Below are 27,233 nucleotides of genomic sequence, written 5' to 3'. Positions count from 1 at the left end.
TGAACTCACAGAGATCCGCCTGCCTCTGCCTCCCGAGTGCTGGGATTAAAGGCGTGCGCCACCACCGCCCAGCCCTACTTTTTTTTTTTCTTTTAAGATTTTTTTTTTTTTTTTTTTATGTATACAGGTGCTTTGTCTGTTTGTAGCCTACAGACCAGAAGAGGGCATCAGATTGTAAACTGCCATATGGTTGCTAGGAATTAAACTCAGGACCCCTGGAAGAGCAACCAGTACTCGTAACTGCTGAGCCATCTCTCCAACTCCAAGACCTGGATTTCTAAACATAGACCAACACTCAGGAACTCGGGAAAAGGGTTCTTGCCTTTGGTATGACAGAATAAGTTATACTGGGAGGCAAGACAACTCAGCAGGCTAAAACCTTCCTAACGAAAAGCCTCACTACTCTCCAGTGCGCATGTCTAGCCCCAAGCTCCACCCCTCCCTCCTCCCTCCAGCCTTCTTCCAGGCTGGTGCCTGTTCTCAGACTCACCTTGCTCTTGCCCTAGGCACTTTCGTTTTCCAGCCCAGAAGACTTCTCCCTGGAGCAAGATGTGGCCCCTTTGATCAAATGTCACCTGCGGATGTTCTTGGTGGCTCAGATCTTCAATTCCAGCTTTGGGGAGGCAGGAAGATCAGGAGTTGGAGCTCACCACCATGTCTCAAGAATCTAAAAACAGGGTTGGAGAGATGGCTCAGTAGTTAAGGGCGCTGATCCCTCTAACAGAGCACCCAGGTTTCAATTCCCAGAGCCAGCATGGTGGCTCACAATGACCTGTGACTCCAGTGTCAGGGGACCTGACCTCTTTCCGGGTTCCTGTGAACACTGCACAGTCATACACACCTGCAAAAGTGTCCATGCATCAAGTAAAATTTACATATATGTGTATATATATACATATATATGTGTGTGTGTGTGTATATATACTTTTTTTCTTTTTCTGAGACAGGGTTTCTCTGTGTAGCCTTGGCTGTCCTAGAACTAGTTCTGTAGATCAGGCTGGCCTCAAACCCTCAGAGATCTGCCTGCCTCTGCCTCCTGAGAGCTGGGGATTAAAGGCATGCGCTGCCACCACCACTAGGCAATTTGTTTTAGTTTTCCGAGACAGGGTTTCTCTGTAGCTTTGGAGACTGTCCTGGAACTCTGTATACCAATCTGGCCTCAAACTCACAGAGATCCACCTGTCTGCTTCCCGAGTGCTGGGATGTGCCTGGCAGAATATATATATATATATATATATATATATATATATATATATATATATATATATATATATATGTATATATATATATGTATATATATATATTAAGAAGCAAATTCTAAAAAAACAAAAGAAGTGAGGCAGGGTGGTGCATGTCTTTAATCTTAGCATTGGGGTGTCAGAGGCAGGGGTGTTAGCATTCAGGCATCTGTATGGCCTGCCCTTGGGGTTCTGACAGGATACAGCTGCAGCCACTAAGAGCACCTGTGAACATTCACTGCTTTCCCTTTTAAAAGGGCCCTGCCCACTCCCATCTTTCTCTCTGTTTTTCTGTCCTCTCCCTCCCTCCCTCCCTCCCTCCCTCCCTCTGTCTCTCTCCCCCCTCGTCTGCCTCCCTTGTCTTCAGAGACTGATCTCCCTTGTCCTCCCCCCTTTCCCCATTGACTTTCCCTTAAAAACCCCTCCATCCAAGCTTCCTCGCATGGTGTCTTTCTCGCGGGCACCGCTTTTTAAAATGACAAAGGATCTTTGAGTTCGAAGCCAGCTGTTATTAATTCTTCATAGAGTCTTTAAAAAAAAAAAACCTGGCCAGGCGGTGGTGGCGCACGCCTTTAATCCTAGCACTCGGGAGGCAGAGGCAGGCGGATCTCTGTGAGTTCGAGGCCAGCCTGGTCTACAGCGCGAGCTCCAGGACAGCCTCCAAAACAATACAGAGAAACCCTGTCTCGAAAAACCAAAAAAAAAAAAAAAAACCAAAAAAACCCTAACAAATAAAACTGGAGATTACTTACTTAGCCACAGGGGTGAAACTCGTCAAAATCAGCCTATTAGTTTATGTGTTTGCTCCCCCCCCCCACACACCTCTGCCCAAGGACTCTACCTACTTCAGGTTGACCTCGAACTCAAACTCGAGGTCCTCCTCCCTCGACCCCATCCCAAATGCTGGGATTCCAGGCATGCTCCACCTCGCCCATTTTAACCTCTATGGATATCGATATTGGGGCGTCCATCCTTCCCGTGGCACCACTGAGCCAGGCCCCCCCCGGGCCGGGTGCTTGGGAGAGCTATGGGCACTTTTCTGCGAGCGTCAGGCAGAGCAGCGACGCGTGACCCGAGCATGCCAAGCCAGGAAGCCTCACGAGGTACGTCCTCGGGCGAAACGTCCTGGAAAATGAGGCTCCCTGACACTCCGGCCGCCTGTGCCTCAGGGTGCAGACCTTTGGGCACAGCCCCAAGGACCCCTCTGGTGCCTAACAACAAACGGGTGTCAGAAGGCAGAGCTTTCTGAACTTTCGAGCGCATCTCCCTGAATTCTTAAAGAACGCAAAGACACCCGAGTGTGGAGGTGGGGCGTCCAGCCGGCCCCCTGGCGGAGCCAGAGTGGGGGTGGGGAGGGGAAGGGGGTGCGGGGTTGCGGGGGTGGGGTGGGTGGGCGGCAACTCTGCGGCCCGGGATTGGCGGGTGCCGGCCCTCCGCCCCCATCGCCGGGCCAATCGCGTGCGCCTGCGCTGAGCCTCGGAGTCGGTGCCAGACTGGCCACCCACCGGGTCCCAATCTGAGTGGTGATTTTGTCATTGCGCGCTCTCCAGCCCACCCCAGCCGGAGCCGCTTTCCCTCGTCTGAGTCCAGGTAAGCTCTGAACGCCTAGCGTCCGGTGTCGCGCGCAGCGAGGTCCTCGCCGGTGTTCAGTGTCCCGCGGGCGCTCCTCACCCGTGCGCGCAGACTTGGCATCAGCGGCACCTGGAAGCTCAGAGCAATGCCAGCTTGAGAGCCGGGTGTCCCGGGTCGTTAAAGTCCCCGTGACCCCATCCGGGGCGCCCTGCCGTCCCCCGTCATCCCTTGCCTGCTTCCCACAAGCATCGACCTCCCGGTAACCCCATGCTGAGCACCCGTGTGTTCCTGGACCCCACGACCGCGAGTCTCAGGAGCGTGGAGCCAGGTTTTAGGGTGACACGCTGCCCTGGTACCGGTCATCGATTTCCCGTTTTAGATGGAAACCTCTCTTTCGCAAATTGTTCTTTTGGGCCCTGGTGCCGGGTGGGGTAAATATTGAAGTAGCGGCGCGCGGGGTGGCCGCTGCACCGGAGGGCAGGTTCTGTGCTTCGTACGGGAGACCAGGAATGTGCGGCAGGGGTGGGGGGGTGGGGGGATCGAGGCTGTACAACTTGAAACTTGCCGAGGGTTTCTCAGGTCACTTCCACACACTGTCCCCAACCATCCCTTCCGATCGTCAAGTGGCCAGATGGTGTGTGCCGGAACTCGACGTCCCTCGGGAAACTCCACTGGAAGGGTGGCCTTTTGGTGAGGGTAGGGAGAGACGCATGATGCCCTGGGGCGTACTCTCCAAAGCGAGTTCTGCTTCGGGTCTCCCGAGTTCTGCTTCGGGTGGCACGGTGGCTTTCTGTTCGACAAAGATACCTTGAAGGATGGCGTTGGGCGATGCGTGCATGCATGGCTTTCTGGAGAGTTTTGCGGCTGGGTCGCTCAGCAGGAGGGCACTCTGGGGAGGGGTCTTGGGCGGAAGGTGAGAAGCATCTGCTTAGGCCACTATCAGCTGGGAAGCACTACTGCGTCCTCAGCGCAGCTCCTTCGAGGGCTCAAGGTGGCAGCAAGTTAGTTGCCCCCCCAAAGTCGTGAGTGAAGTGGGACAGGGCTCTTAACCTCATTTGGGAGTGCTCGGCCCCTCCCTTGGTTCTTTTCCTCCTTTACAGTCTATGTAGCCCGGGTTAAGATTGAACTCCAGAAAAGAAGGAAGGGAAGGAAGGAAGGAAGGGAGGGAGGGAGGGAGGGAGGGAGGAAGGGAGGGAGGGAGGAAGGAAAGGAAGGAAGGGAGGAAAGGAAGAGAGGAAAGGAAGGGAGAAAGGAAAGGAAGGAAGGAAAGGAAGGAAGGCTGGGTGGTGGTGGCGCACACATTTAATCCCAGCACTCGAGAAGCAGAGGCGGGCAGATCTCTGTGAGTTCGAAACCAGCCTGGTCTACAAGAGCTAGTTCCAGGACAGCCTCCAAAGCCACAGAGAAACCCTGTCTCAAAAAAATTTTTTTTGAACTCCAGACTCTTGCTGGCCTCAGGCATGATGTTCAGTGCCGGTCCTGTTTCAGGGTGTCAAGCATCAGCTTACCTATGTCTGCTGGAGTGGGGTCTCTGACTTTCTGTCCAGCACATTTGTGGGTACCCAGTGTCAGCTTCTGTCTCTTGTGTTGTCTGTTTGTTTGTTTGGTTTTTGGTTTTTCAAGACAGGCTTTGGAGCCTGTACTGGAACTCACTCTGTAGACCAGGCTAGCCTTGAACTCAGAGATCCACCTGCCTCTGCTGAAATTCACCACCTGGCCTGCCTCTTGTGTTTTGCAAAGGAAGTTTATTCCTCCCCCCATACCCCATTGAGACAGAATTTCACAGGCTGAGCTCGAACCTCTGATCTCCTGCTTCCACCTCTTAGGATTACAGGCATGCGCCAGGTGTTTGGCTTTGTTCTTCTTTGTTGTAATTGCGGGTTAAATATACATAACATAATGGTGGTCTTCTCTCCTTGGAGGGTGGTCCCATGAGGGCATCCTTCCCTCTCACAAACTTCAGATCAGGCTTAGATTACTTAGAACCCCAGAATGGTTATCCACATTAGGCAAACAAATGTTGAGGGATGTGGAGAGATGCTCCTTGGGTAAGAGCCCTTGCTGTGCCTGCAGAGGACCCTGGTGGCTCACTATCATCTGTAACTCCAGTTGCAGGGGATTTGACACCCTCTTCTGGCCTCCAAGAGCACCAGACACACACAAGGTGCACATACATACATTCAGGCAAAACATCATACATATTAGTAAATCTAAAAAAATATTTTTGTCTTTTTGAGACAGAGTCTCTGCATAGATAGCCCTGGCTGTCCTGGAACTTACTTTGTAGTCCAAACTGGTCTTGAACTCACAGAGATCCACCTGCCCCGTCCTTCCAAGTGCTGGAATTAAAATCATGCACCATTACACCCTGCTTTAAAAAAATTTAAAGCAACTGTGATGCTGCATTCTTCCTGGAATAGTAACATGAAAATGTGTACATGTTAAGTATGCATACATTTTTTTCTTCCTTTATTTTTGTTCTTTTTAAACAAGGGGATACACCCCTGGGCCTGGCACTTGCCAGCCACTGTGTCCTCTCCTAGCAAATCACACATCCGACCATTGAATAATTTTAACCTGCAGTTTAGCTTAGTCTGAGGTCCAGAAATGGCTGATATGGAGGGAGTATCTTATTGCTTTATCCTCAGTATTGTGCAACTGCTGTCACTGTCTATACAAGGTTTTGGCTAGTGTCAAATGTCACCTTGACACAGTTTAGAGTCAGCTGATATAGGGTCTCAACACAGGGACTGCCTAGGTCAGATTGGCTTGGGGAATTGTCTGTAGGGAATTGTCTCGATTATTACTTGATGTGGGAGAAGCCCGTCCAGTGGGCTGCAGCATTCTCTAGACAGGGAGTCCTGAACTGCATAAGACCCAAGAAGGCTAGGTGAGAACAGGCAACATGGGCACATTTGTTTCTCCTGGCTGTTAACTGTGGATGTAATGTGTCTAGCTGTAAGAGTTCTTCCTACCCTGACTTCCCTGGAGCGGTAATTGAAATAAACCCTCCTCCCCTCACTATGTTTTATCACAGCTACAGAATGAAAATAGGGCAGTCTCGTGGTTTTTCATCATCTCAGAAGCCATACCCTGCCTCTGATGTCCTCTGTGCTATGTTCCTGTTGATTTACCTGTTCTGGGCCTCTCACATACGTCAAATCACAGGACATTTGGTTATTCTGGGCATTTCTAGAAATGAAATTTGTTTTATGATTGGCCTTTTTCCTTTAGCATCATGTCTTCAGAGTTCATTTATTTTTTATTAAAAAATAAGAGAGATTTACTGGGGCTGGAAAGATGGCTTAGCAGTTAAGAGCACTGGCTGCTCTTCCAGAGGTCCTGAGTTCAATTCCCAGAACCCACATGGTGGCTCACAACCATCTGTAATGAGATCTGGAAAGTTCTTCTGGCCTGCAGGCATACTTGCAGGAAGAACACTGTATACATAATAAATCTTAAAAAGAAGAGAGAGAGATTTGCTTATTTGAGTCTATATCTGGATGTGCATGGGACACCCTGCTTGTTATATGTGTGCTGAGATCAGAACTCCCCTCCTTGTGGCTTCAAAACAAACACTTTTAACTGCTGAACTATCTCCATAGGCTCCATCTATCCCTTTTTGTGGCTGAATAGGATTCCATTTTGTGGATGGAACACATTTTTGTGCATCCATTCATCTGTGACCTTGGGTGATGTTTACCTTTTGGTTCTCAAGGCTGCCGTAAGATTGAACACACTAATATCCATTTCCTTTTTTCTTTTCTTTTTTTCTTTTCTTTTCTTTTTTTTTTTTTTTTTTTTTTTTTGGATCTCTGCCTTGGGGTCCAATTGCTGGGTCATGTGGTCGTTCTCTGTTTAACTTTCTGAACGGGAATCTAACCTTTTTCCACAGCAGCTGGACCCTGCACCTTTTCTCCCATCCTTGCTGGATTCGTTTGGGTGGAGTGTCACTCCCACAGGGGATATGTGAGCCAACTCTGAAACCAACAGATCTCTGCTCCCTCTACAGATAGAGCCCAGCATGCCTTTAGGGACATCCCAGTGTGAAGATGACTCTGCAAGGTGCCCCCAGTCCCTGGAGGTGCACTCAGGGAAAGGGCACCTGGAGAAGGGTCCCTCAGGAGACGGTGAGCGCCTCTGGATCCGACCTGATACCCCAAGCCGATGTACCTGGCAGCTGGGCAGGCCCATGGCAGACTCCCCACATCACCACACGGAGCCGTAAGTCTTCAGCTTTGATCCCAAGTTGGTGGGCCTGTTTCCCTGATGGGCAGGGCAGAGGAATGGGGGCAGGCTCAGTGTGGGATCCCCCACTCTGTGGTCACTGTGAGGGCTGGGGGAGGAGGTTAGAAACAGGGCAGGCCAGGCCCATCGAGCCAAGTTTTCTTTGTACCATAGCTCACACGTACAGAGCGTTTGGCCCCAGTGGGGTCCGTTTATGGCTGGGCAAAGACTGTCAATGGCACTGATAGATATCTGCCAGTTAGAAACTATTCCACACACAGCCACTTAGGAGCATACGCTGTGTCACACCCTATTCTAAGTGCCCAGGATGGAGCCATGCAGGTTCCTGCCCTATTGTAAAAGCCTGTAGGATTAGCTTCACTTCCTTAGTCTTCAGATTAGAACAAGTGGGTGAAAGGATTTGTGTTTTAAATCTTAGAGTCCTGTTCCCTGTGTGTGGCCACCAACATTTATGGTTATTGGTTCAAAAGTCTGAGCAGCCACTGGGCTGGTGTGGGAGGCAGCATTTTCAAGTGTGTGTCGGGGGATGAAATATACAACCTAGAAGCTGTGCCCATTGAATGGCCTCCAGTTCTAGGAGCTCAGGAGACAAAGTGGGGGCTGGTCAGATGAGCCCTGACACACAGCAGCGGGGAAGAGCGTGTGGCTGCAGGAGAACTAACTCCCCGGGGCTTCTGGGGGCCTGAGGACTGCTTGTTCAAGGACGAGTGTGGCACACACCAGCCTTCAGGGCAGGTCTGTTCTCAGCTGACCAGCCCTGCCTTTGTCAGAAGTCGTTGGAGGACCAGGGGGGCAAGTCCTTGCAGGGAGGCACTGGCTCAGGGAACCTGGTATGGCACCAGACATCCGCAGAGAGAAAGATGGACATGTTGAGTAGGACGAGAGAACCGGCCAGTTCCAGAGGTTCCTGATGTGGGGGCTTCAGAGTGAGGGACAGAGTGAGGGCAGCCCTGATAGTGAACTGGGGTTTCTCAGGTCCAGAGGGGCTGTCCTCCTGTGCCGGCAAAGCACAGCAGATGGGTCGGGTGGCAGATCTGAGCCGTCACCTGTACAAACACCTGACTAGTTTCTGAGTGAGCACACCTGAGTCCCCAGCCTGTGTCACATCCCTGGCGTTGAGACCTTGTCCCAGCCTATCTCCACTTTCTGAGCCCAACCAAAGACAGCCTGGGAATGGAGCACATGTAGCTCTTCTGCAGAGCAAGGCTGTGCCTCTCTGGCAGACCTGGCTGGAGTCTAGCCTGTTGCTGCCTGTTGGCACCCAGGCATCTTCTCCTCCCACCCTGGAACTCCAGATTCCTTACTCCTCCCCTGACCATGGGCCAAAGGTGTCCGAGGCTTCTGTTTAGTCAGTTTGGCTCCAGCGTGAGAAGCCTGGGGCGGGCGGGCAGGCAGGAAGCCAGGCCTAGCAGCCTGGAAGTCTGGATGTGGAGCGCAGCATGGATGAGGACAACGAGGCATAGGCAGGGAGTGAGTGCACATTCAGCCACCACTGAGCCTGTGGAGGCAGAGTCACACAGGGTCTGTTCTGGAAACTGCTTTGTGCTATCATTGAAATGCTACTGAGCAGTCCAGAAGCCAGAGGCAGGCTTGACCTGTCACTGGGCCATAGCCCTGTCCCCAGGGGCAAGTATGAGCAACCCAGCCTTGGACCTCTCTCTCTCTCTCTCTCCTCTCTCCTTCCTTTCTTCCTTTCTCTTTTTCTTTCTTCCTTCCTTCTCTCCCTCCCCCCCCTCCTCCCTCCTTCCCTCCCTTCTTTCTTTCTTGACAGGATTTCTCTATACGGCCCTACCTGTCCTGGAACTCACTCTGTAGACCTGTAGACCAGTATGGCCTTGAACTCAGAGATCCTTCTGTGTCTGCCTCCTGAGTGCTGGGATTAAAGGCATGCACCATGAACGCCCGGCCGAGACAGGGTCTTAATGTATCCCAAGCTAGCTTCAAACTCACTTGAAATCCAGATCCTCTGCCTCCTGTGTGCTGGAATTACAGTGTGTTCCTTTGCCTGCCAAGAGCTCTTTCTCTAAGTTAGGAAGAAGTTGCATGGTCTTGTCTCATGGGCCATTTGTGCTGGGTCTCTATTTGGATATAGAGATAGGATGCCAGTATCCTAAGTAATATTACAGCACACATCATCTTTCTTGAGAGTGTCCATTTGTTCAGGCAGCACAGGTCATCAGGCTCCGGGTGTCATGATCACTAGGGTGAGGCTTGGCCCTGAGTCATGGGTGTTAGGCTCCACATATCTGTGAGATGTCAATAGTCCCCAGGGGTTAGACTCCAAGTGGTCATGCCTACTGTTAGAACAAGCAGATTCTTGCTCGTATTTTTGGCCTTTTTTCTCCACGTGTTACCCCTGACAGATTAGCAAGGCCAAGTCATTGATGGAGGAGGAGGGGCAAACATGTTGAGCTGTTTTAGGTATGAGTAGGGGAAGAGGGGTGGTTAGGTGTTGCTACTGATACATCATAAGGTCACAAGGCATGCCAGGCATGGAAGGCTGGCATTTTAGAGAGAGGAGATGCAGAGATCCCCAGGGGTGGGAGATGACAGTGTTGTCATCCCTGAGATAGTCACCTGCAGCTCAATGGCCTGGAACCTGTGAGGGACCAATGCTGCCCAAAGGTCAAGTGACAAGGGGCTGGAAAACCAAAGCGAACTCAAATGACAAGAGAGGGACTTTGGAGTCCACTGCCATAAGGAACCCATGGCATTGTTGTCTGGAGGGTCCCATGGGGCTTTTGTCCCATTTGGCTTACTATAGAATATGATGTCTTGTGAGTCAGTCCGGGAGAGATGGCCAGTGCCTTTTTGGTAGAACTATTTGAAGTATAATGAATTTTAAAAGATGCTAACCCAATTAGACACTGAGGAGGCAAGGACTGGAAATGTAGAAGATGAGAAATTCTGCCACAGGGAAATGAGCGGCCATCTGTGGCCCCAAATATATTCATATCTGTCTAAATAACGATTGGAAAAATCTCCACCCAGCAGCAGGCCTGGCATGAAGGAAATACTCTCTTCCCACCGGGAAGAGAGCAGGGTAGCAAGAGCTGCTGTGCAGGGGCAGAGAGACCTGGGAGTTCTCTAGAAGCCCCTTTAAGTCAGGGGAGAGACGAGAGAGGAGACAGACAGGGGTGGCCAGGTAGAGTATCAGTTGTCCTATGTGGGGGTCCTATGAGGTTTGAGACCCATAGGAGGAATTAAGGGTTGTATTTTGAAGACTGGGGTAAAGTTCATGCGGTGTAGGTTGAGCCTGAGGATGAATGACAGACCCAGCTGGAATGGAAATTTTCTCCAGGAGTAAAAGACATTAAACAGTTGGATGGTGTGCATGCATGCACGAGTGCGTGCGTGCGTGCATGTGTATGTGTGTGTGTATGTGTGTGTAGGGAAGTGTGCATGTACCATAGTGCATGTGGGGATCAGGGCGACAACTTTGGGTACTAGACCTTGCCAACTTGATTGAGATTCTTTTGTTCTTCTCTTAGTTTTGTAGCTCTGGCTGTCCTGGAACTCACTCTGCAGACCAGGATGGCCTCACAGGAACATAAACCATGTAGGTGGGGCAGGAGAGATGGCTCACTGGCTAGGAGCATCTCCTGCTCTTCCAAAGGACCAAGGTTCAATTCCCAGCACCGACATAGCAGCTCACAACTGTCTGTAATTCCAAGATTTGACACCCTCACACAGATATACATGCAGGCAAAACACCAATGCACATAAAATTAAGTTTTTTTAAATAAATAAAATCATGTAGGTAGCCAAAAATTAACCTAAAAAAATACTGTTAAGATCAGTCGTGCCAGTTTTCCTAACACACACCGGTAGGATTTGCTGAAGGAGGCGGAGGCAGGAGGATCATGAGTTAGAGGCCAGCCTGGTCTACACATTTTGCGGGGCTGCTTTGGTGGCGCACGCTTTTAACCCCAGCACTCGGGATGCAGAGGCCTGTGGATCTCTGTGAGTTTGAGGCCAGCCAGGGCTGTTACACAGAGAAACCCTGTCTGGAAAGCCAAAGAAAAGATCAGTTGAGACTCCTCAGTTGAGACTCCTTAGTGGATGTTCTCAGGGTCTTGGGAGGAAACCTTGGCTCTTGAGTAATTGTTCCTCAGTCAGTTCACCATCCACGGCGATCATGTGACCTTGGAACCAGAGGGGGCATTTACCCTTAGCCAAAGGGTGGCCATTGGGTTTGGAGCCAACTGAGTGCTCTGCATAGAGCCCAGGGGTATAGCATTTGTGGACACAGTTTCCAGAAAAGAGAGCCAGACACAGCAGTTAAAGAAAAGCCAGAAACAAGTCAGGCAGTAGTGGCACACACCTTTAACCCCAGCACTCGGGATGCAGAGGCAGGCGGATCTCAGTGAGTTCCAGGGCAGCCTGGTCTACAGAGAGAGTTTCAGGACAGCCAGGGCTACACACACACACACACACACACACACACACACACACACACACACACACACACACACAAAACCCTGTCTCAAAAAAAAAATTAAACCCAGAGTAAGAGAGTGTAGTCATCTGTCATTTGTAGTCATTTGCTAATTATCCCCATGCCAGTCACCAAAATGCCACACAAGCCGTGCTGGACAAGATGGTAGTGCCGATGGTACAAGTTTTTCAGACAGGCAGAGGCAAATCGAGAGAATTTACTGAGATACACAGCATTGAGGCAGTGTGCATGTTCAGAGAGGGGCCCCAAATCTGAGAGAGGACATCTTTGGGGGCATGGCTTCATCTTAATTCATAGACCATGTGCCAGCCACGTGGTATCCTTATGTGGAAGGAAAGGCAAGTGTCACACCATCTATCGAGTAGTCAGTTTTGAGACCTCATTTGTCCAGGTGTCCTGGACCCGAGAGAATAAGGTTCTATGTGTGTAAGGCTTCTGAGCCGACAGGAGTCAGGCCACCAGGAAATTCTCCTGACTGGGTATTAAAGTGCCACAATTCTGTTTCACTTGTTTTTTTTTTTTTTTTTTGTTTGGTTTGTTTTTTGTTTTTTGTCTGTGTATTCACTCTGTAGCCCAGAGTGAATTCACTTTCTTGCCCAGGCAAACCTCCTGCCTCAACCTCTTGAGTGCTGGGGTTATAAACATGTGACACTCTGTTCATGTTCAGGTATTTTCGTTTTTTTCCCCACTGAGAATGAAAATTAATGTTTACAAGAACCTGCCAAAATGATAGAGAACATCGTGTTCCTAACTTGGCTTCCCATCCATAACATCCTATGAGACCCAAGGGCCTGTTCAGACATAGGGAGCAGAAGTTTTGTGGGGACCCAAGTCCTTCAAACTTAAGGTGTACTGTGTGTGCATGCATGCGTGCGTGTGTATGTGTGTGTGTGTGTGTGTGTGTGTGTGTGTGTGTGTGTGTTATCCCTACCGTGTGTGTCTACAAGGCATTTCACCACCCAGGTCCTTCCCTGAAACAGTTCTGTGATTCATTTCCTAAATGCCCATGATGCCCAGTCTCAAACGGCTCTTCTGTGTTGTTTCCTGAATGGCATCCTCTCTCTGTTTTAGGACAAAACCTCCAAAAATTTTGCCAGATATTCTGAGGAAAATTGGGAATACTCCCATGGTCCGAATCAACAAGATCTCGAAGAATGCAGGACTCCAGTGCGAGCTGTGTGAGTTTCTGGCTCTGCTGGGGCTGCCTCCATCCCGGACCAGGGTCCTGGGATGACTCCTAGTTGAGGCTCTGGGGGTGTTGGCAGTGGGGTCATCTGGGATGCAGGATGTATGTCAGTGATTGAGATGGCCCCTCTCTAACTGATGGCCAGGGAAACTTGGCCACCTGGGAAGGTTTTGTAGGAGTGCCCAAGAACTGAGGGAGTGTATCTTTCTGTTTTTGGTTTTTTTTGGGGGGGTTGTGGCAAGGTTTTAGTGTGTAGTTCTTACTAGCCTGGAACTCACTCTGTAGACCAGGCTGGCCTTGAACCACAGAGGTTGCCCTGCCTCTGCCTCCCGAGTGCTAGGATTAGAGGTATGAGCTACCATATTAGACAGAGTGTGTCAATGTGAGATTGTGTGGGGTGGTTTTGGCTCAGGAGGACTGGGGAGCCCTTCATGGGGACAGAACTTGTGCTGAGTAACAACCATGACTGCAGAGGAAGCTTTTGTCTATCATGGAGTCTGGCAGGTCACCCAACCACAAAGAGTGGGGATTAGGTCCCGAGTGAATGTAGGTCATTTGGAAAGGGGCTCCCCATAGGGGAGTTGTTCCCAAGCAGAGGTGTGGGCATTCATAGCCTGGGCTATTATCTGGAGTAAGGGCTAAGTTGGCTCAGCCTGGAGAGCAGTGTTGCAGATCTGAGGATGTCATGTGATCAAGAGAGCAGACATCAAACAAAGCCCCTGTATGCCCACAGGATGCCATCTAACTTTGGGGGACAGTCTGTTTGTGGTAGGTTCCAGAACCAAGAATCAGCCAACAAGGAGGTCTGTGGAGGGTGGGGAGGAAGGCTAATGAGCAAGGAAGGGTCCAGCATGGATGGAGGTGATGTCGGGTGGGAATGGAGCGAAAGACTGGGCTCGCTGAGCAAGGATGATGGAGGAGTCTGGGGCAACTGTGACAGGGGCTTCGCAGTTCGGAGGTTTCAGGACTAAGGTGGTCTGCCTGGGGCTTCTTGAACTGCCTGCCTTGGCAGTAGTGTGTGGGCTCAAATCCAGCCACCTACTGTGTGTACTCATTCTGCTGGGACCTGTTTTCTAACCTGCTGCCCACGGGTTCCTCACTATCTTTCCCATTCACTTAGTGGGTCTGCAAGGTGGTGGGAGACTGGCCAGCTGTGACGGGGGCTGTCCTGGTACAGAGGTGGGCAGTGGGTATAGAGATGCCCGGCACGGCAGATACCCAGGCCAGCCCTCATCCTGGGGATGTACCAGGTAGCTGAGGGTGGCGGCAATGGGTGGGAGCCAGAGTCCTCCCCCGTCTCTGATTCACGATTGGCTTTCAGTGGCCAAGTGTGAGTTCTTCAATGCGGGTGGGAGTGTGAAGGACCGCATCAGCCTTCGGATGATTGAGGATGCTGAGCGAGCCGGAACCTTGAAGCCTGGGGACACGATCATTGAGCCGACTTCTGGGAACACAGGTGAGGGTAGCCAGTTGGGGCTGAGTAGAGGCCCGAAAGTCTGGGCCTGTGCAGACCTACAGGGAGGTCTAGAGGGGAAGGTTGGCCAGTTTGTTCTGCTTAGGTTGACTCCCAGAAGCACATCCGTGTACCTGGCATCAGAGCGTGGGGTTCCTCCCCAGAACAAGGGCCCTTTGTCCTTCCGTGCTTCTGGGGCTTGTCCCAGGCAGGGTCTTTGGGCACTGGCCCCTCTCACCCTCTACATGTGACCCTCAGGGATCGGACTGGCTCTGGCTGCTGCTGTGAAGGGCTATCGCTGCATTATCGTGATGCCGGAGAAGATGAGTATGGAGAAGGTGCGCCTTGGGCGGCCTAGGGTGGGGCGAGGTGGAGGGCATGGCCAGTGGGAGGATAAGGCTCGATGGGCCATTGCTGCATCAAATGAGTAAAAAGGGGAGATGCAGGGTGGGGTGGGGGTGATGCTTTGGCTTCCAAGATGTCCTCATTCTGCTATACAGTCTTTCTCTTTGCCGAGCGTGTGTGTGCGCGCGCATGAGCGTCCCTCTGTGTTCTCACCCTTAATAAAAGTCTGTCTTTCCTGACTGGAAAAAAAAGTGAGCTGGGGTGGATAAAAGGGCCCTGGAGGGCAGCACACAGGGACCAACCCCAGTGACAAAGTCATGGTTTTCTATGGACAGGTGGATGTGCTGCGGGCTCTGGGAGCTGAGATCGTGAGGACACCCACCAATGCCAGGTTCGATTCCCCCGAGTCTCATGTGGGAGTGGCGTGGCGACTGAAGAATGAAATCCCCAATTCTCACATTCTGGACCAGGTCAGGTGTCTCCCCCACCCCACCCCACCCCACCCCTGCTCCCCCGGGGAGGCAAATTTGTGGCCAGGGATTTGTGTTCAAGCATGGTGTTTCTTACGGTGCCCTGTTGGGAGACTGGGAGATTGGTCTCTGTCCAGCAAGAGCAGTATGACAATGCTTCCTCTGGGAAGGTGCTCCAGGGTTCGCTCTGCTCAGTGGCAGAGCCTTTGGTTGCTGCGGTTGCAGTGCCAGTGTTGGAAGACTGTCCCACTGGGCACAACCCAGTTGTGCTTGGTTGGCGCTGAGGGTGGGTTACCCTTTCCAGAGGACCCTTGGGCTCTGAAGATGCAGAATGTCTGAGAACCTGCGCCCCAAGGCCTAGACCTCTGTTCATTTCACTTCTGGGTTAATTTCACACGGTGATGACTTGTTTTTAGTATCTGGCATGTGAGGTTCCCGGGATGAGGCTCTCTAGGCTGCTCTAGGACTTGCTGGCCAGCACGGAGCTGTCTGTCTGTCCAGTGTCCGTGCATGATGTCGGTGGTTTCAGCCAGCTCACAGCCATTCTCCTTTCCCACACAGTACCGCAATGCCAGCAACCCCTTGGCGCACTATGATGACACCGCCGAGGAGATCCTGCAGCAGTGTGACGGTGTGTGCTTCCTCCCCTCCGCCATCCTTGACGGCAATAATGTCTTATTCCAGCTTCATTTCTGTTGCTGTGATAAAAACGCCGGGACAGAACGTCACTTAGGGGAGAAAGGGTTTGTTTCAGCTCACAGTTCCAGTACTGGTTCATTCTTGTGGGGAAGTGAAGGAACAGGAGTGTGAAGCAGCTGGTCATGTGACGTCCACACTCGGGAGCAGACGGGAGAGCATGCATAGCGCTCAGCTCACTTTCCCTGCTCTTTTACAGTCCAGGCCTTCCTCCTGCACAAGAACAGTATCACCTACAGTGGCTGGGTCTTTCCACATCCGTTAATATAATAAAGACAGTTCCTCAAGCCAGGCGGTGGTGGCGCACGCCTTTAATCCCAGTACTTGGGAGGCAGAGGCAGATGGATCTCTGTGAGTTCGAGTCCAGCCTGGCCTACAGAGCGAGTTCCAGGACAGCCTGGGCTACACAGAGAAACACTGTCTCAGAAAACAAAACAAACAAGCAAAAACGCAAACAACCAAAAACCAAAACAAACAAAACCCCGTCTTTGTGAAACAGTTTCTGGAGACACTGCCTTCCTCTGAGGTGTCTTGGCCTCTGCCTGTGCCTCTCCTGTGTCCCAGACACTCAGTTCAGACTGTGCTCACCCCCTTGTCCTCCAGGCTGTAGGGACTGTTGAACAAAAACTGTTGCTGGCCTCACAGCTGGGGATCAAGATCTAAGTGGAGCATTTCATTTTTATTGTTTTTTTAAAAAGATTTATTATGTATACAGTGTTCCTCCTGCATGTATGCCTGCAGGCCAGAAGAGGGCACCAGATCTCATTATGGATGGTTGTGAGCCACCATGTGGTTGTTGGGAATAAACCTCTGAGCCATCTCTGCAGCCCCCCCATTTTTCTTTTCTTTTTTTTTTTTTTTTTGAAACACTGCAGCCCTGGCACCACATGCCACATGCCCGGCTAGTGGCATTGAATTTCACATCTGGAGCTACACAGTGTTAGCTGTAGTTAGCTAATATAGACATAAGGCTCCTTAGAACCATGTACACATACTGAGTGCCTAGCTCCTGAGGCTGGTGGGACACCTCCCTAAGAATACCTCATGGGAGAAGGTGCTGGTCCCACCCTTGACTTCCCACCTAGAACCTGGTGTTGGTATTGGCCTGGGTGCAGACTTCTTTGGTGCCCAGGAGCTGGCCAGTAAAAGCCCAGGCATTTGTTTACCTGGTTTTATGAGTAAGAATTCTCATTTGGCAGAGTTGGTGCACATTGCTTCATTCCTGAGTTGCCCAGCTCAGACTTGCCTGACACTGAGCAGCTTGAGAAAGCCCGGGCCAGTTCTCAGCCTCAGCCATTTTTCCTAAAAACCCAGTTTGCTTATCTGTAATCACTCAAGAATCAGACAGCCTAGGAAGGCACACTATGACAGTTTAACCTCTGCCAGACTTTAGCTGCCCAGCTGTAACCCATCCTTGTAGATTCAACTACATTGATAGTTTAAAGGCCAAGGTCACAGTATGGACAGCAGCCCCTCCCTTGGGCATGCTGTCCACAGATGGAGACAATGACCTGGTTTTGCACGAGTGTATTTCCACCAGTGGTCATTAAGAATAGAGGGCTGAGCCGGGCGTTGGTGGCGCACGCCTTTAATCCCAGCACTCGGGAGGCAGAGGCAGGCGGATCTCTGTGAGTTCGAGGCCAGCCTGGTCTACTGAGCGAGTTCCAGGACAGCCTCCAAAACAATACAGAGAAACCCTGTCTCGAAAAACCAAAAAAAAAAAAAAAAAAAAAAAAAAAAAGAATAGAGGGCTGGGCTAGGTGTTGGTGGCGCAAACCTTTTAATCCCAGCACTCGGGAGGCAGAAGCAGGTGGAGCTCTGTGAGTTCGAGCCCAGCCTGGTCTACAGAGTAAGTTCCAGGACAGCCTCCAAAGCTACACAGAGAAACCCTGTCTAGAAAAAACAAAACAAACAAAGAGTGAAGGACTGGCTGAGCTGTAGCCTGAGAATGTGTCCCCCCCTCGTACCCACCAGGGAAGCTGGACATGCTGGTGGCTTCAGCGGGCACGGGTGGCACCATCACAGGTATCGCCAGGAAGCTGAAAGAGAAGTGCCCTGGGTGTAAAGTGAGTGTGGCATCATGGGTGGTGCTGGCACAGATGGGGCGGCTGAGAGGGTGGGCCTGGACTTGCTCTCTTGCCTGTGGCCTGAGCTGTGTTTAGAAGCTCAGTCCTGTTGGCATCAGGCTGGGAGGTCCTGCTGCCTGGGAGCTGATTTCCTCCCACATGCTTATCTCTCTGCGTTACTGTCTTGACTAGTCTTATCAAGTCACCCGGAGGAACTTGGGGTGTATGGTGTCCTGGGGGGTCCTATTCTGAGTGAGATGAAGCCCTCTGGACTAGCCCAGTCTTGAGTTAGGGTAGTGGTTCTCGACCTGTGGGTGATGACCCCCTTGGGGCTTGCACATATCAGATATCCTGCATATCAGATACTTACATTATGGTTCATAACAGTAGAGAAATTACAGTTGTGAAGTAGCAACAAAAATAACTTTAAGGTTGGGTGTCAGCACAAGACGAAGAACTGTATTAAAGGGTCGCAGCATCGGAAGCTTGAGGACCACTGGGTTAGGGGTAGGCCTGATGACGAGAGGTACAAAGAAACAGGGGCATCCCCATGAGTGTGCACCCTCCAGGAGGAAGATGCCAGTGTCCAGAGCTGTCCTTTGTCCCCAAAGGCTCTCCAAATGCTCATGACTGGGACCCTTGCTCGAGCATCTCAGGGAGGATCTTTCCAAATACCCTGTGCTGGATATTAGCCCCAGTAGGTCGTGGCCTTCCTTCCTCCTGTCTGGGATTCTGCAGGACTTCCCTTCCTCCGATCTGGGACTGGCACACACGCATCCTGTGAACTAGTCATTAACAGGCAGATATTAGCAGGGCAGTATGCTTTCTGATGGCAGCTGCCTTGGGTTGGATCTCTCCTGACCTGAGCCCTAAAGCTGCCCACCCTGCAGATCATTGGTGTAGATCCCGAAGGGTCCATCCTTGCGGAGCCCGAGGAGCTGAACCAGACGGAGCAAACGGCCTATGAGGTGGAAGGGATCGGCTATGACTTCATCCCAACAGTGCTGGACAGGGCGGTAGGTTGGGCCAAAGTGCTCCCCCAGGCAGAGGCACAGGCTACTGCCAGATCCTCATTTTACATTCTGGCACTCTAGCTGACACAAGTGTGGAGGGGCCAGAATAGGGATTGTGGATACAGGAGCCGAGTCAGGGTGAGGTGCGGCTCTGTGTCCAGTCACACCTGTCGCTGCTGGACACAGGCTCTGAGATGCAAAGGGAAGGATGGACAAGGATGGCCAAGGTGGGTGTGGGATGGCCACAGTTAGCAGAGGCCACCAGACCCATTAGCATGTGGGTGATCCAAGTTACTCTGCAAAGCATAATGGGGCAGAGAAGGGCGAGGAAGTCTAGGTTTGCAGACCCAGGGGGGAGAAGTCTTCCATGAGGCTGCCCCACCACTGCCGCCAGGCCCCTCCCCCTGAGCTGAGGCCCGTGACCTGGTCTTGCCACAGGTGGTGGATAAGTGGTTCAAGAGCAACGATGAGGAGTCCTTCGCCTATGCCCGTATGCTCATCGCACAGGAAGGACTGCTGTGTGGTGCGTGGCCGAGAGGGCCCTGTGGGTGGTGGCAGGGTAGAGGATGGCCCAGGATGTGTGCCCTACCTACTCCAAATGCGTGAAAGTCAAGGGCACTCTGAGGCTGTGTGGCAGAAGTGACTTCCCTTCCTGTCCGTCCGTCCGTCCGTCCGTCTGTCCAGCTCATCCTTCCTTAGCTGTTTGCTTGTCCTTTGCAGCCTCTTGGAATCACCTGTGGAGATGAGAGCATGAGGCCCAGGGCCCAGGCTTCAGTCTGCCCTTCTAGTTTTTGAGGCAAGCTCTTGTGGTGTCGTTCCCTCATTCAGAAACAGCCCTGTGCCTGAAACGGAGGCTCCATCTGCAGCAGCTCAAGGCTAGGATGTGCTGGGCCCCGGTCCCCTGACGGGGTTGGCGAAGGAGTCTGGGGGGAGCTGGGACAGTACTTGTAGCTCTTGTAGTTGTCTGCGCAGATGAGGCACACAGCCAGAAGCGACTCCTGCAGCCTTCCTCCCACCCTGGGCTCCTCAGTCATCCCACTCAGGGTAGACAGGGCACCACTGCCTGACCACGGGGCAGCAGAGTCCCAGAAGCTCGAGTTAAGCCTGAGATTTGAAGCACACCAAGCATGCCCAACTTGCCCTATAAATGCAGCCCCATCTGTCCTGAGTCGTGTGGGGATGGGGCAGGGGAAGGCAGCCCCGGCATGGCCGGGTCCTCAACAGCCAAGCTCTGTTAGGAGCCTGAACAAGCCGTGCTGATTGGCGAGAGCTTTCAGCATGACCACTAGGAGGGGACTTGGGGCTTGAGCTCTCCGTGAGTTTATACCTGGCACTCAGTGTAAGTGATAGTATAAACCTGGGCGTTGAGAGATGAGTGGCAGGACCATGGTCCTCTGTGAGAGGCACTAGGCTGACCTTTCTGACTGACTTGCACCTTCTTAGGCTGAGTCCGGAGAAGCCCCAACTGGAGAGGCAGCAACAGTGTCTTTGACTCTCTCTGGGTGTCCCAGGGCCAAGACACTCTATGGTCAGTGTCAGTGAACCTGGGACTCTCGCTACGTGAGACTTGGTATCACCTGCTTGCTTTGCACGATGGCTATGAGCAGTCATTGGTTGTTGGCTCTTGATTTGGGGTCAGGGTTTAGCTTGAGGAGCCAAGAGCTCCTCTTCTGGCTGAGCATGAGTCACCTCATTGCCCCAGGGTCTCCTCAATTCCCCAGTAAGTGTTTAATTATGCGATGTAAGCTCCGCTGACCAAGAGGAGGAAGATGATGTGGAGGGATAGAGCCCTTTAAGGCCCGCTCTCTGTCCAGAGTCCACAGATGCTTCCAGAGAATGTGATGAACCCCTCCAGAGCCTGTGTGGGCATGTGTGCGATGCATGCCTGAGTGGTTCCCACAGAGCCTTCTAGAGTGTTGGCACGGATGTGTGAGCTACACATACACGTGGCGCACACACAAGCATGTGGGTAAGTCTGACAGTCCTCTTGGCAGGTGGAAGCTCAGGCAGCACCATGGCTGTGGCTGTGAAGGCCGCCCAGGAGCTACAGAAAGGACAGCGCTGTGTGGTCATCTTGCCAGACTCTGTGCGGAACTACATGTAAGACACACCCCTGGTCCCTGTCACCTAATTGCTGACTGCGGAGAGCTGGCCCTTGTAAGACTGCTAGCCGCAGGATTCTCCATGTCTTCAAAGCCAGTGTTCACTTTGCATGGTTCAATCCTGAGCGTGTGTGTGTGTGTGTGTGTGTGTGTGTGTGTGTGTGTGTGTGTGTGTGTGGCAACAGCTCTGCAGCTCTGGCGGACAGTTATGTCCCTCTGTCCTGGTCTCTTGGGTTTGTCTTCATTGCCCCATTGCATTTCTAGGTGCCGTGGGCCAAGCTGCACTGATGTTTTCATGGAGGGGGTGGAGGCGGGGAATCCTAGTTTGCTTCCTGCTCACCAGCTCTGTGGCCTCATTGGCTGTCCTAACTGGATTTAGGAGGGGGATTGTACCCTGGCTGGGTTCTCATAGGACTTGCGGTGATGTGCTTTCTCAGTAGCCTGAGGCTTTGCTGGTACTGATACCTGCCTGGCTACCTGTGACTAGCAGGCTTGAAGTCCTGTCAGCTGCCTGGGTTCCTGGCTGAGCTAGGGGGAGCTACTCTGCAGCAGGCCTCATGGGCAACAAGAGTGGTTCCTCATCTCTTGGACTTCCTCCACAGCCTGAGAGCTATAGAGTAATGTTTGTGCTGGGCTTGGCAGCCTGGCAGGGCCAGACACAGTGCATTGGCATCCTGCTGGCTTCCAGGTAGGGGGACAAGCAACCCCGGAGGCCATCCATCTCCCCAGCACATGGTTGGCCTGCTGTGTGTGCACATGGTTCTGTCTTGCATGAGTGCACGCGTGTGCTCTAGGGGCAGAAGCATGTGAGCACTTTACATGGGAGTAGATGGGTATGTACTTCATATTGGTGCTGGAACAGGGGTGCTCCTCAGACTGCATCCTTGGACAGATCCTATACAGTTCTGGAGCCTCTTCTGCCTCTGGTTAGAATGAGAAAGGCTCCCTCTGTTGAGGCAACCCTGGAGGTCCAGGGAAGAGGCTGCCTAGGAACCTGCAACGGGGGTCCTGACCACAGAGGCTTCCAGAAGCGACCTCCCTGGTTCCTTCAGCCTAGATGCCCAGTAACCCTCGATTCTCTGCCTCCCTGGAGCTCTGCCGTCCTCTTAACATACACTGAAACAGTTAAGGCCAAGGCAGTTGTAAGGTCCTCAGAAATTCATCCCTGACCATGTCTGTGCCTTCCACTGGGTGCAGAGGCCTCAGTGACACCCTGACCCTGCAGGTCCAAGTTCCTGAGTGACAAGTGGATGCTGCAGAAGGGCTTCATGAAGGAGGAGCTCTCGGTGAAGAGGCCTTGGTAAGGGTGCTGCCTGGCTCTGCCATCCCTGGGTGGGTGGCGAACGGCGGCCTTCCAGGTTCCCACCATGGTGGTTCTCTCGAAGCCCTGTCTCCTGCTTCACATGGCCTCTTCCTGCCCTGTTGTGACCCCTCTTTCAGGTGGTGGCATCTGCATGTCCAAGAGCTGAGCCTGTCAGCCCCGCTGACTGTGTTGCCCACAGTCACCTGTGAGCACACCATCACCATCCTCCGGGAGAAAGGCTTTGACCAGGCACCTGTGGTCAACGAGTCAGGGTCAGTTTCGCTCACCCCAGTCCTGGGCTCTGACTGTGCCAGGGTCCTAAGATCCCGCTCTCCAGGCCTTTGTGTCCATGTCACTAAATGGGATGGGCAGTGATGGCTGGGTGTGGTCACTCTGTATGCCATGTCCTGAGCCACAGCCTGCTGACTACCTTGTCCCTAAGCAGCTGAGATCCGACCATACTACCTCTCGTGGCTTCAATGCTTCTGTCGCCCAGTTCATTGTTAGTACGCAGGCCCACCTTGTCCTAGGGAGCAGGTGACAGGCACCCTGGGGGTGACACAGAAAAGTGCATGGGAGGGAGGTCCAGTTGACCAGCATCCTCCATCCAGTTTGCAAAGTCTGATGAACCCCTGAGGGGACATACACACCACAGGACTTGTAAGCTTACTTGTCCCTCTGTTTTCTGTCCTCCATGTATGTTTCATGCATACAACTGTTTTGCCTGTATATTTGTGTGTACGCCTAGTGCTTGTGGCAGTCAGAAGATAATCAGATTTGGAACTGGAGTTACGGATGTTTGTGAACTGCCACGGGAGTGCCGGGAACCAAACCCAGGTCCTCTGCAAGAGCAGCAAGTGCTCTTCTTGATCAGAGTCATTTTTCCAGCTCCTGGATTGAGTTTGAAAGGACCATGAAGTCAGCACAAGACACCCCAAGACCAAGGGCAGAGAATAAGAGACAAAGACAGGAGATGAGGACGAGGGAGAAGGGGGAAGGGACAGTGTCCCTGGGGTGGGGATGACTTGGGAGGGGGCGGGACAAAGGACTCCCTCTGGATAGAGGGAGATAGATGTGGCCTGTATGCCTATGGCAGTTTTTAAAGGGACAGGGGGAAACCCCGAGTTGAGTTGGGCATATAAATCAGGGCAGCCAAAAGGGGGCATTTGATTGATGAACTTCAATACTTTGATAGCTGGACGTTGGTGCTTTGTCTTAGGAATGAGTCTGAGTCAGTGGCCAAATAAGGGGATGGACCTTGATGGCTAGCTTTAAGAACGTAATCTAACAGCTTGGCAGGGCCTGCCAATACCATGTTTGCCATGTTCAGGCCTGCTGAAGCCCTTCCAAGTTGGCCAGAGACCTTCTCTGACCTTGCCTCTGCTTTCCCCCAAATTCTATGCTTTTCCCAGGGCCATCCTAGGGATGGTGACTCTTGGGAACATGCTGTCATCCCTGCTTGCTGGGAAGGTGCAGCCATCAGATGAAGTCTGCAAAGTCCTCTACAAGCAGTTCAAACCGGTATGAGCATTTTCCAGACAAGAAATGGGAATGTGAGAGCGAGCTGGGCCTTCAAGGTGGGGCATGGTGTTTTCTGTGCCTGAGGTGGGTCCCTGAGCCATACCACCCCTTGGAAATTAAACAGTTTGCTTTGGGGGGGGTTCAGTTGAAAGTCACCGCTGTCACACAGAGCGTATGTGCACACCAGTAAAAGCTCTGTCCTCTTGGTTCATCTCTCCTTCACGGAACTCACAGGCAGTGGTCTGTCCACTAGTTTGGCCTCTGTGCAGAGGCTGTGGGCTAGAATCAAACGGCAAGCCACTATTCAGACAGGTTGCCATAACAGAGACGGCTCTAAGCTCTGCGGGGCCTTTTTCTCTTGAAACTTGGTGGGCAGCTATGGCCAATGTTGTGCCTCTGGCCTTCTTCAAGTCTGTGGCAGCTGGGATCTCTGAGGGCCTGAACCTGAGGGCCAGCATGGACACAGCTTCTTTTGCAGATCCACCTAACTGACACACTGGGCATGCTCTCCCACATCCTGGAGATGGACCACTTCGCCCTGGTGATCCATGAGCAGATCCAATGTGAGTGGGGTCCACTTGGCGCTGGCTTCTTGTTGGGAGCTAGGGTGTTAAGTCCTGGACACTGGCCATGACTGGCCCAGGCTCTCATGCATGGTACACACTCCTGCTATGTGTAATAGGCAGGCATGTTCCCTAGTGGGTGATGGGGGGAAGTCCGTGATCCTCATCTTCCCACCACAGCTTTTGACATTCTGAATCTCTCCATGGGCTTGTCAATCCAGTCATGTACCTAAGGGACACACAGGGCCAGATCATGCTCCAGTGAGCACAGCGCCTTCCTAGGCCCACAGGCTGAAAGAGCTGGGGGGCTGCCCAGAGAAACTCGTGACAGCTAGAATTGTTGGCCCTTGAGGACATATCGCCAGGAGCTATTGATTGGTTCTGATGGGCTCCGGGGCTACTCTGAAGGACAGCTTGTGAGCCACACTTGTCTCTGCAGCTGGAACAGTCTGTCCTTCCTGCTCTCAGAGAGCCTTCCCAGGGTCAATGTCTGCAGGTGGGGCTGACACTCTCAGGTTCCAGTGTGGTGAGGGGTGTTGATTTTCATTTCTCAAACCACAAGAACAGGGAGGGTCTTCTACCTGGCCCCAAGGCTGGCTTGCATGTGGGGGTGGGCCCATGTCTAACCCCTCTCCCGTCCTTGGCTCTACAGCACGAGACCAGGCCTGGTCAGGAGTGGTGGGGGGGCCCTCAGGTATGTACACCTCACCCATCCCGGCCCCTAGGAAGTGGCCCTCATGCTCAGAATCACAGCTTTCCAAGGCTGTGGGCCCTGGACCCCAGAGGTTGGGTTGGGTTGGTGGGGGCTCCCAATCTTTGAGCATCTCAGAAAGAAAACAAAAAAGCATGAATTCCAACTTCAGGGGCAGCTGGAGTGACAGGGCCGAGTGTTGTCACAGGGAATCAGCCATTCTAACTGGAGTCCCAGAGCCAATCAATTGGTCCCTTTGCTTCAGTGGTTCCAAAGTGCAGCAGCTGAATTCTGAGTTACCCTGCCCTTTCCTGGGGTTCCAGATAGGCCAGTGAGATGCCTGTCCCTGATAGGTCTGTCTTTAGACACTGAGTAGCCTCCCAAGTCTCTCAAGGACTGTGCCAGCAATGGCTCTCCTGAGAACAGGCCTGACAGGACATGTATGGTGTGTGTGGGGGTGTCTGACATTGAGGCCCACCCCACCATTATGGAGGTGGACATATGCCAAGGGCTGTAGGCCAAGTCATAGCCTAGAGACCCTAAAACTGGTGAACCAGGGAAAGTCCCAGGCCAGGAGGACTCCTACTGGTGGGAAGCCCCTATGTTCCTCTCAGGTCCTTGCATGTGTGGGCAAGCCCCACATAAACTAAGATCGTATCCTGTCAGACTGACTGATAAGACAACTGTTGCCATGGCCCTCTCTGCCTAGGCCGTGTGGTGTAGGGCCAGGGCCAGGCTGACAGGAAGCTCCAGTCTGAGAAACCTGCCTGCAGACATACTCGGGTGAACTGAGCTGGCTAGCTCTGGATACCAGGAAGGACTCTGGGCAGGAAGAGGGCCTGAGGCTTGCCCGGGCAGTGGCACTGCACATGTCTGTGGGCATACGCTGAGCGGAAGCACCTGCCAGGCTGCCCATTCCGGGGAGCCTGGTTGGTTTCTGGTTTTCTGTTCCAGAGAGCACCCACCATCCTGCATTAGGGCTGGTGAGAGGAACTGCTCTCTGGCTCCGCCCATACAGATCAGCTGGAGCCAAGAGTGGCTGGTACTTTGTCCCTGCTTGGAGGCTGGGAAAGGGTCTCTTGCTTCCAACAGGCCATGGCTTCAGGTCAGCTCTGTCTCCTGTCACCTTTAATCCAGCAGCTGTTTCCTTCCCTCAGACCACAGCAATGGCATGCCCAGCAAGCGGCAGATGGTGTTTGGGGTGGTCACTGCCATTGACCTGCTAAACTTCGTGACAGCCCGTGAAAATAACCAGAAATAGAGCCTGGAGGTCGGGACTGGCTCCCACCTTTCCTGCCGGGGCTTCTTGGCTTTCGGATGTGCCGACCAGTCTCCATGCCCAAGTCCAGCAGGTGGCATGAACAAGCGGCTGTCTCCACCAGCTGCAGAGGCCAGCCTTCCTCCTAACACTCAGCTTCCTAAATGAATTCGAGCCTGAGTAGCTTACAATGAGTGTCCTCTGGTGTCACAGAAGAATCGAGGGATGTCAGTCAGGGAAGATGGATACAGAGTACAATTGTGACAAGACTGAGGGGTGCCAGAAAGTGTCCTCTCTAGAGAAGGCTCCAGCATGGGGAAGGGCAAACCCTGGACCGACTCTCTGCCCATAATCGGGGCCAGTGCTGTCCCCAGCATGGGAGCGTGTGGGTGTGAATGAAGGTGCAGCTCCTGTGACCTGAGACCGTGGCTGTGAAGAGAGTGCCAGCATAGGTCATGCCCTGTCATGCAGCTCTTCCTCACCTTCCCCTGCTTCCCTGACAAGCCTTACCCGCTTTCTGTTTCAATGGGTTTCCCCGTTCTGGACGTTTCTATTAAATGCAATCATACAGCCATGGTCCTGTGTCTACCTTATTTCCCTTGGCACGAGCACCTCCTGGTTTCATGTTGTGGCCTATGTCAGAGTTTCGTTCCTTTTCGTGGCTGAGTCCACTGTGCGGATGGGTTTGCTCTGTTCACCCATGCACAAGTTGTTTTCACCTCTTGACTGTCGTGAAGTTCTGTGCACGTGTCTGCTTCAACACATTTCTCCCCTGGGACGTCCCGGATTGGGCTTGCTGCAATCCTGTGCTCCATTAGTTGCAGTGGGCTGTGCTGTTTCACATCTTTGCTTCTAGGAGTTGTGCTCAGATAGGGGGCATTTTGGGTGGGACAGAAGAAGTCTGGTGCAGGGGACTCTCCCAGGAGTCTGTAGGAGGACCCCAGGCTAGACTGATCTGGATGTCTACTATGACCAGATTGGTACCTGGCCAGTTGTCATCTGAGAGGAGGCATCATCCAGCAACTGATGGAGGCAGACTCAGAGACCCA

At 52.5% G+C, this 27,233-nt stretch overlaps 1 protein-coding gene across 3 annotated transcripts; it reads left to right on the top strand.

Annotated features, from left to right (window-relative positions):
* The first annotated feature begins 1,947 nt into the window (after positions 1-1,947).
* Cbs (cystathionine beta-synthase) lies at positions 1,948-26,758 on the top strand. Of its 3 annotated transcripts, none has more exons than XM_021227486.2 (17): positions 1,948-2,341; positions 6,823-7,034; positions 12,589-12,695; positions 14,025-14,159; positions 14,415-14,494; positions 14,837-14,971; positions 15,533-15,602; positions 17,642-17,733; positions 18,624-18,749; positions 19,185-19,269; positions 20,741-20,846; positions 22,074-22,148; positions 22,289-22,423; positions 23,564-23,672; positions 24,151-24,235; positions 24,888-24,929; positions 26,084-26,758. In XM_021227486.2, exons 1-17 carry the CDS (start codon positions 2,156-2,158, stop codon positions 26,185-26,187), a joined length of 1,884 nt encoding a protein of 627 aa, XP_021083145.2. In that variant the 5' UTR covers positions 1,948-2,155; the 3' UTR covers positions 26,188-26,758. The 3 variants fall into 3 exon arrangements, with proteins under 3 accessions (XP_021083145.2, XP_021083147.1, XP_040588205.1); XM_040732271.1 differs by lacking the exon at positions 1,948-2,341 and adding an exon at positions 2,689-2,828; XM_021227488.2 differs by lacking the exon at positions 24,888-24,929 and having other exon boundaries at positions 2,199-2,341.
* The last annotated feature ends 475 nt before the right edge of the window (positions 26,759-27,233 follow it).

This window comes from Mesocricetus auratus, unplaced genomic scaffold, assembly GCF_017639785.1.
Source record: "Mesocricetus auratus isolate SY011 unplaced genomic scaffold, BCM_Maur_2.0 Super-Scaffold_100027, whole genome shotgun sequence".
In the NCBI taxonomy this organism is placed as follows: Eukaryota; Metazoa; Chordata; class Mammalia; order Rodentia; family Cricetidae; genus Mesocricetus; species Mesocricetus auratus.
The sequence above is the reverse complement of the archived record's forward strand: the minus strand, read 5'-3'. Positions and strand labels throughout refer to the sequence as shown.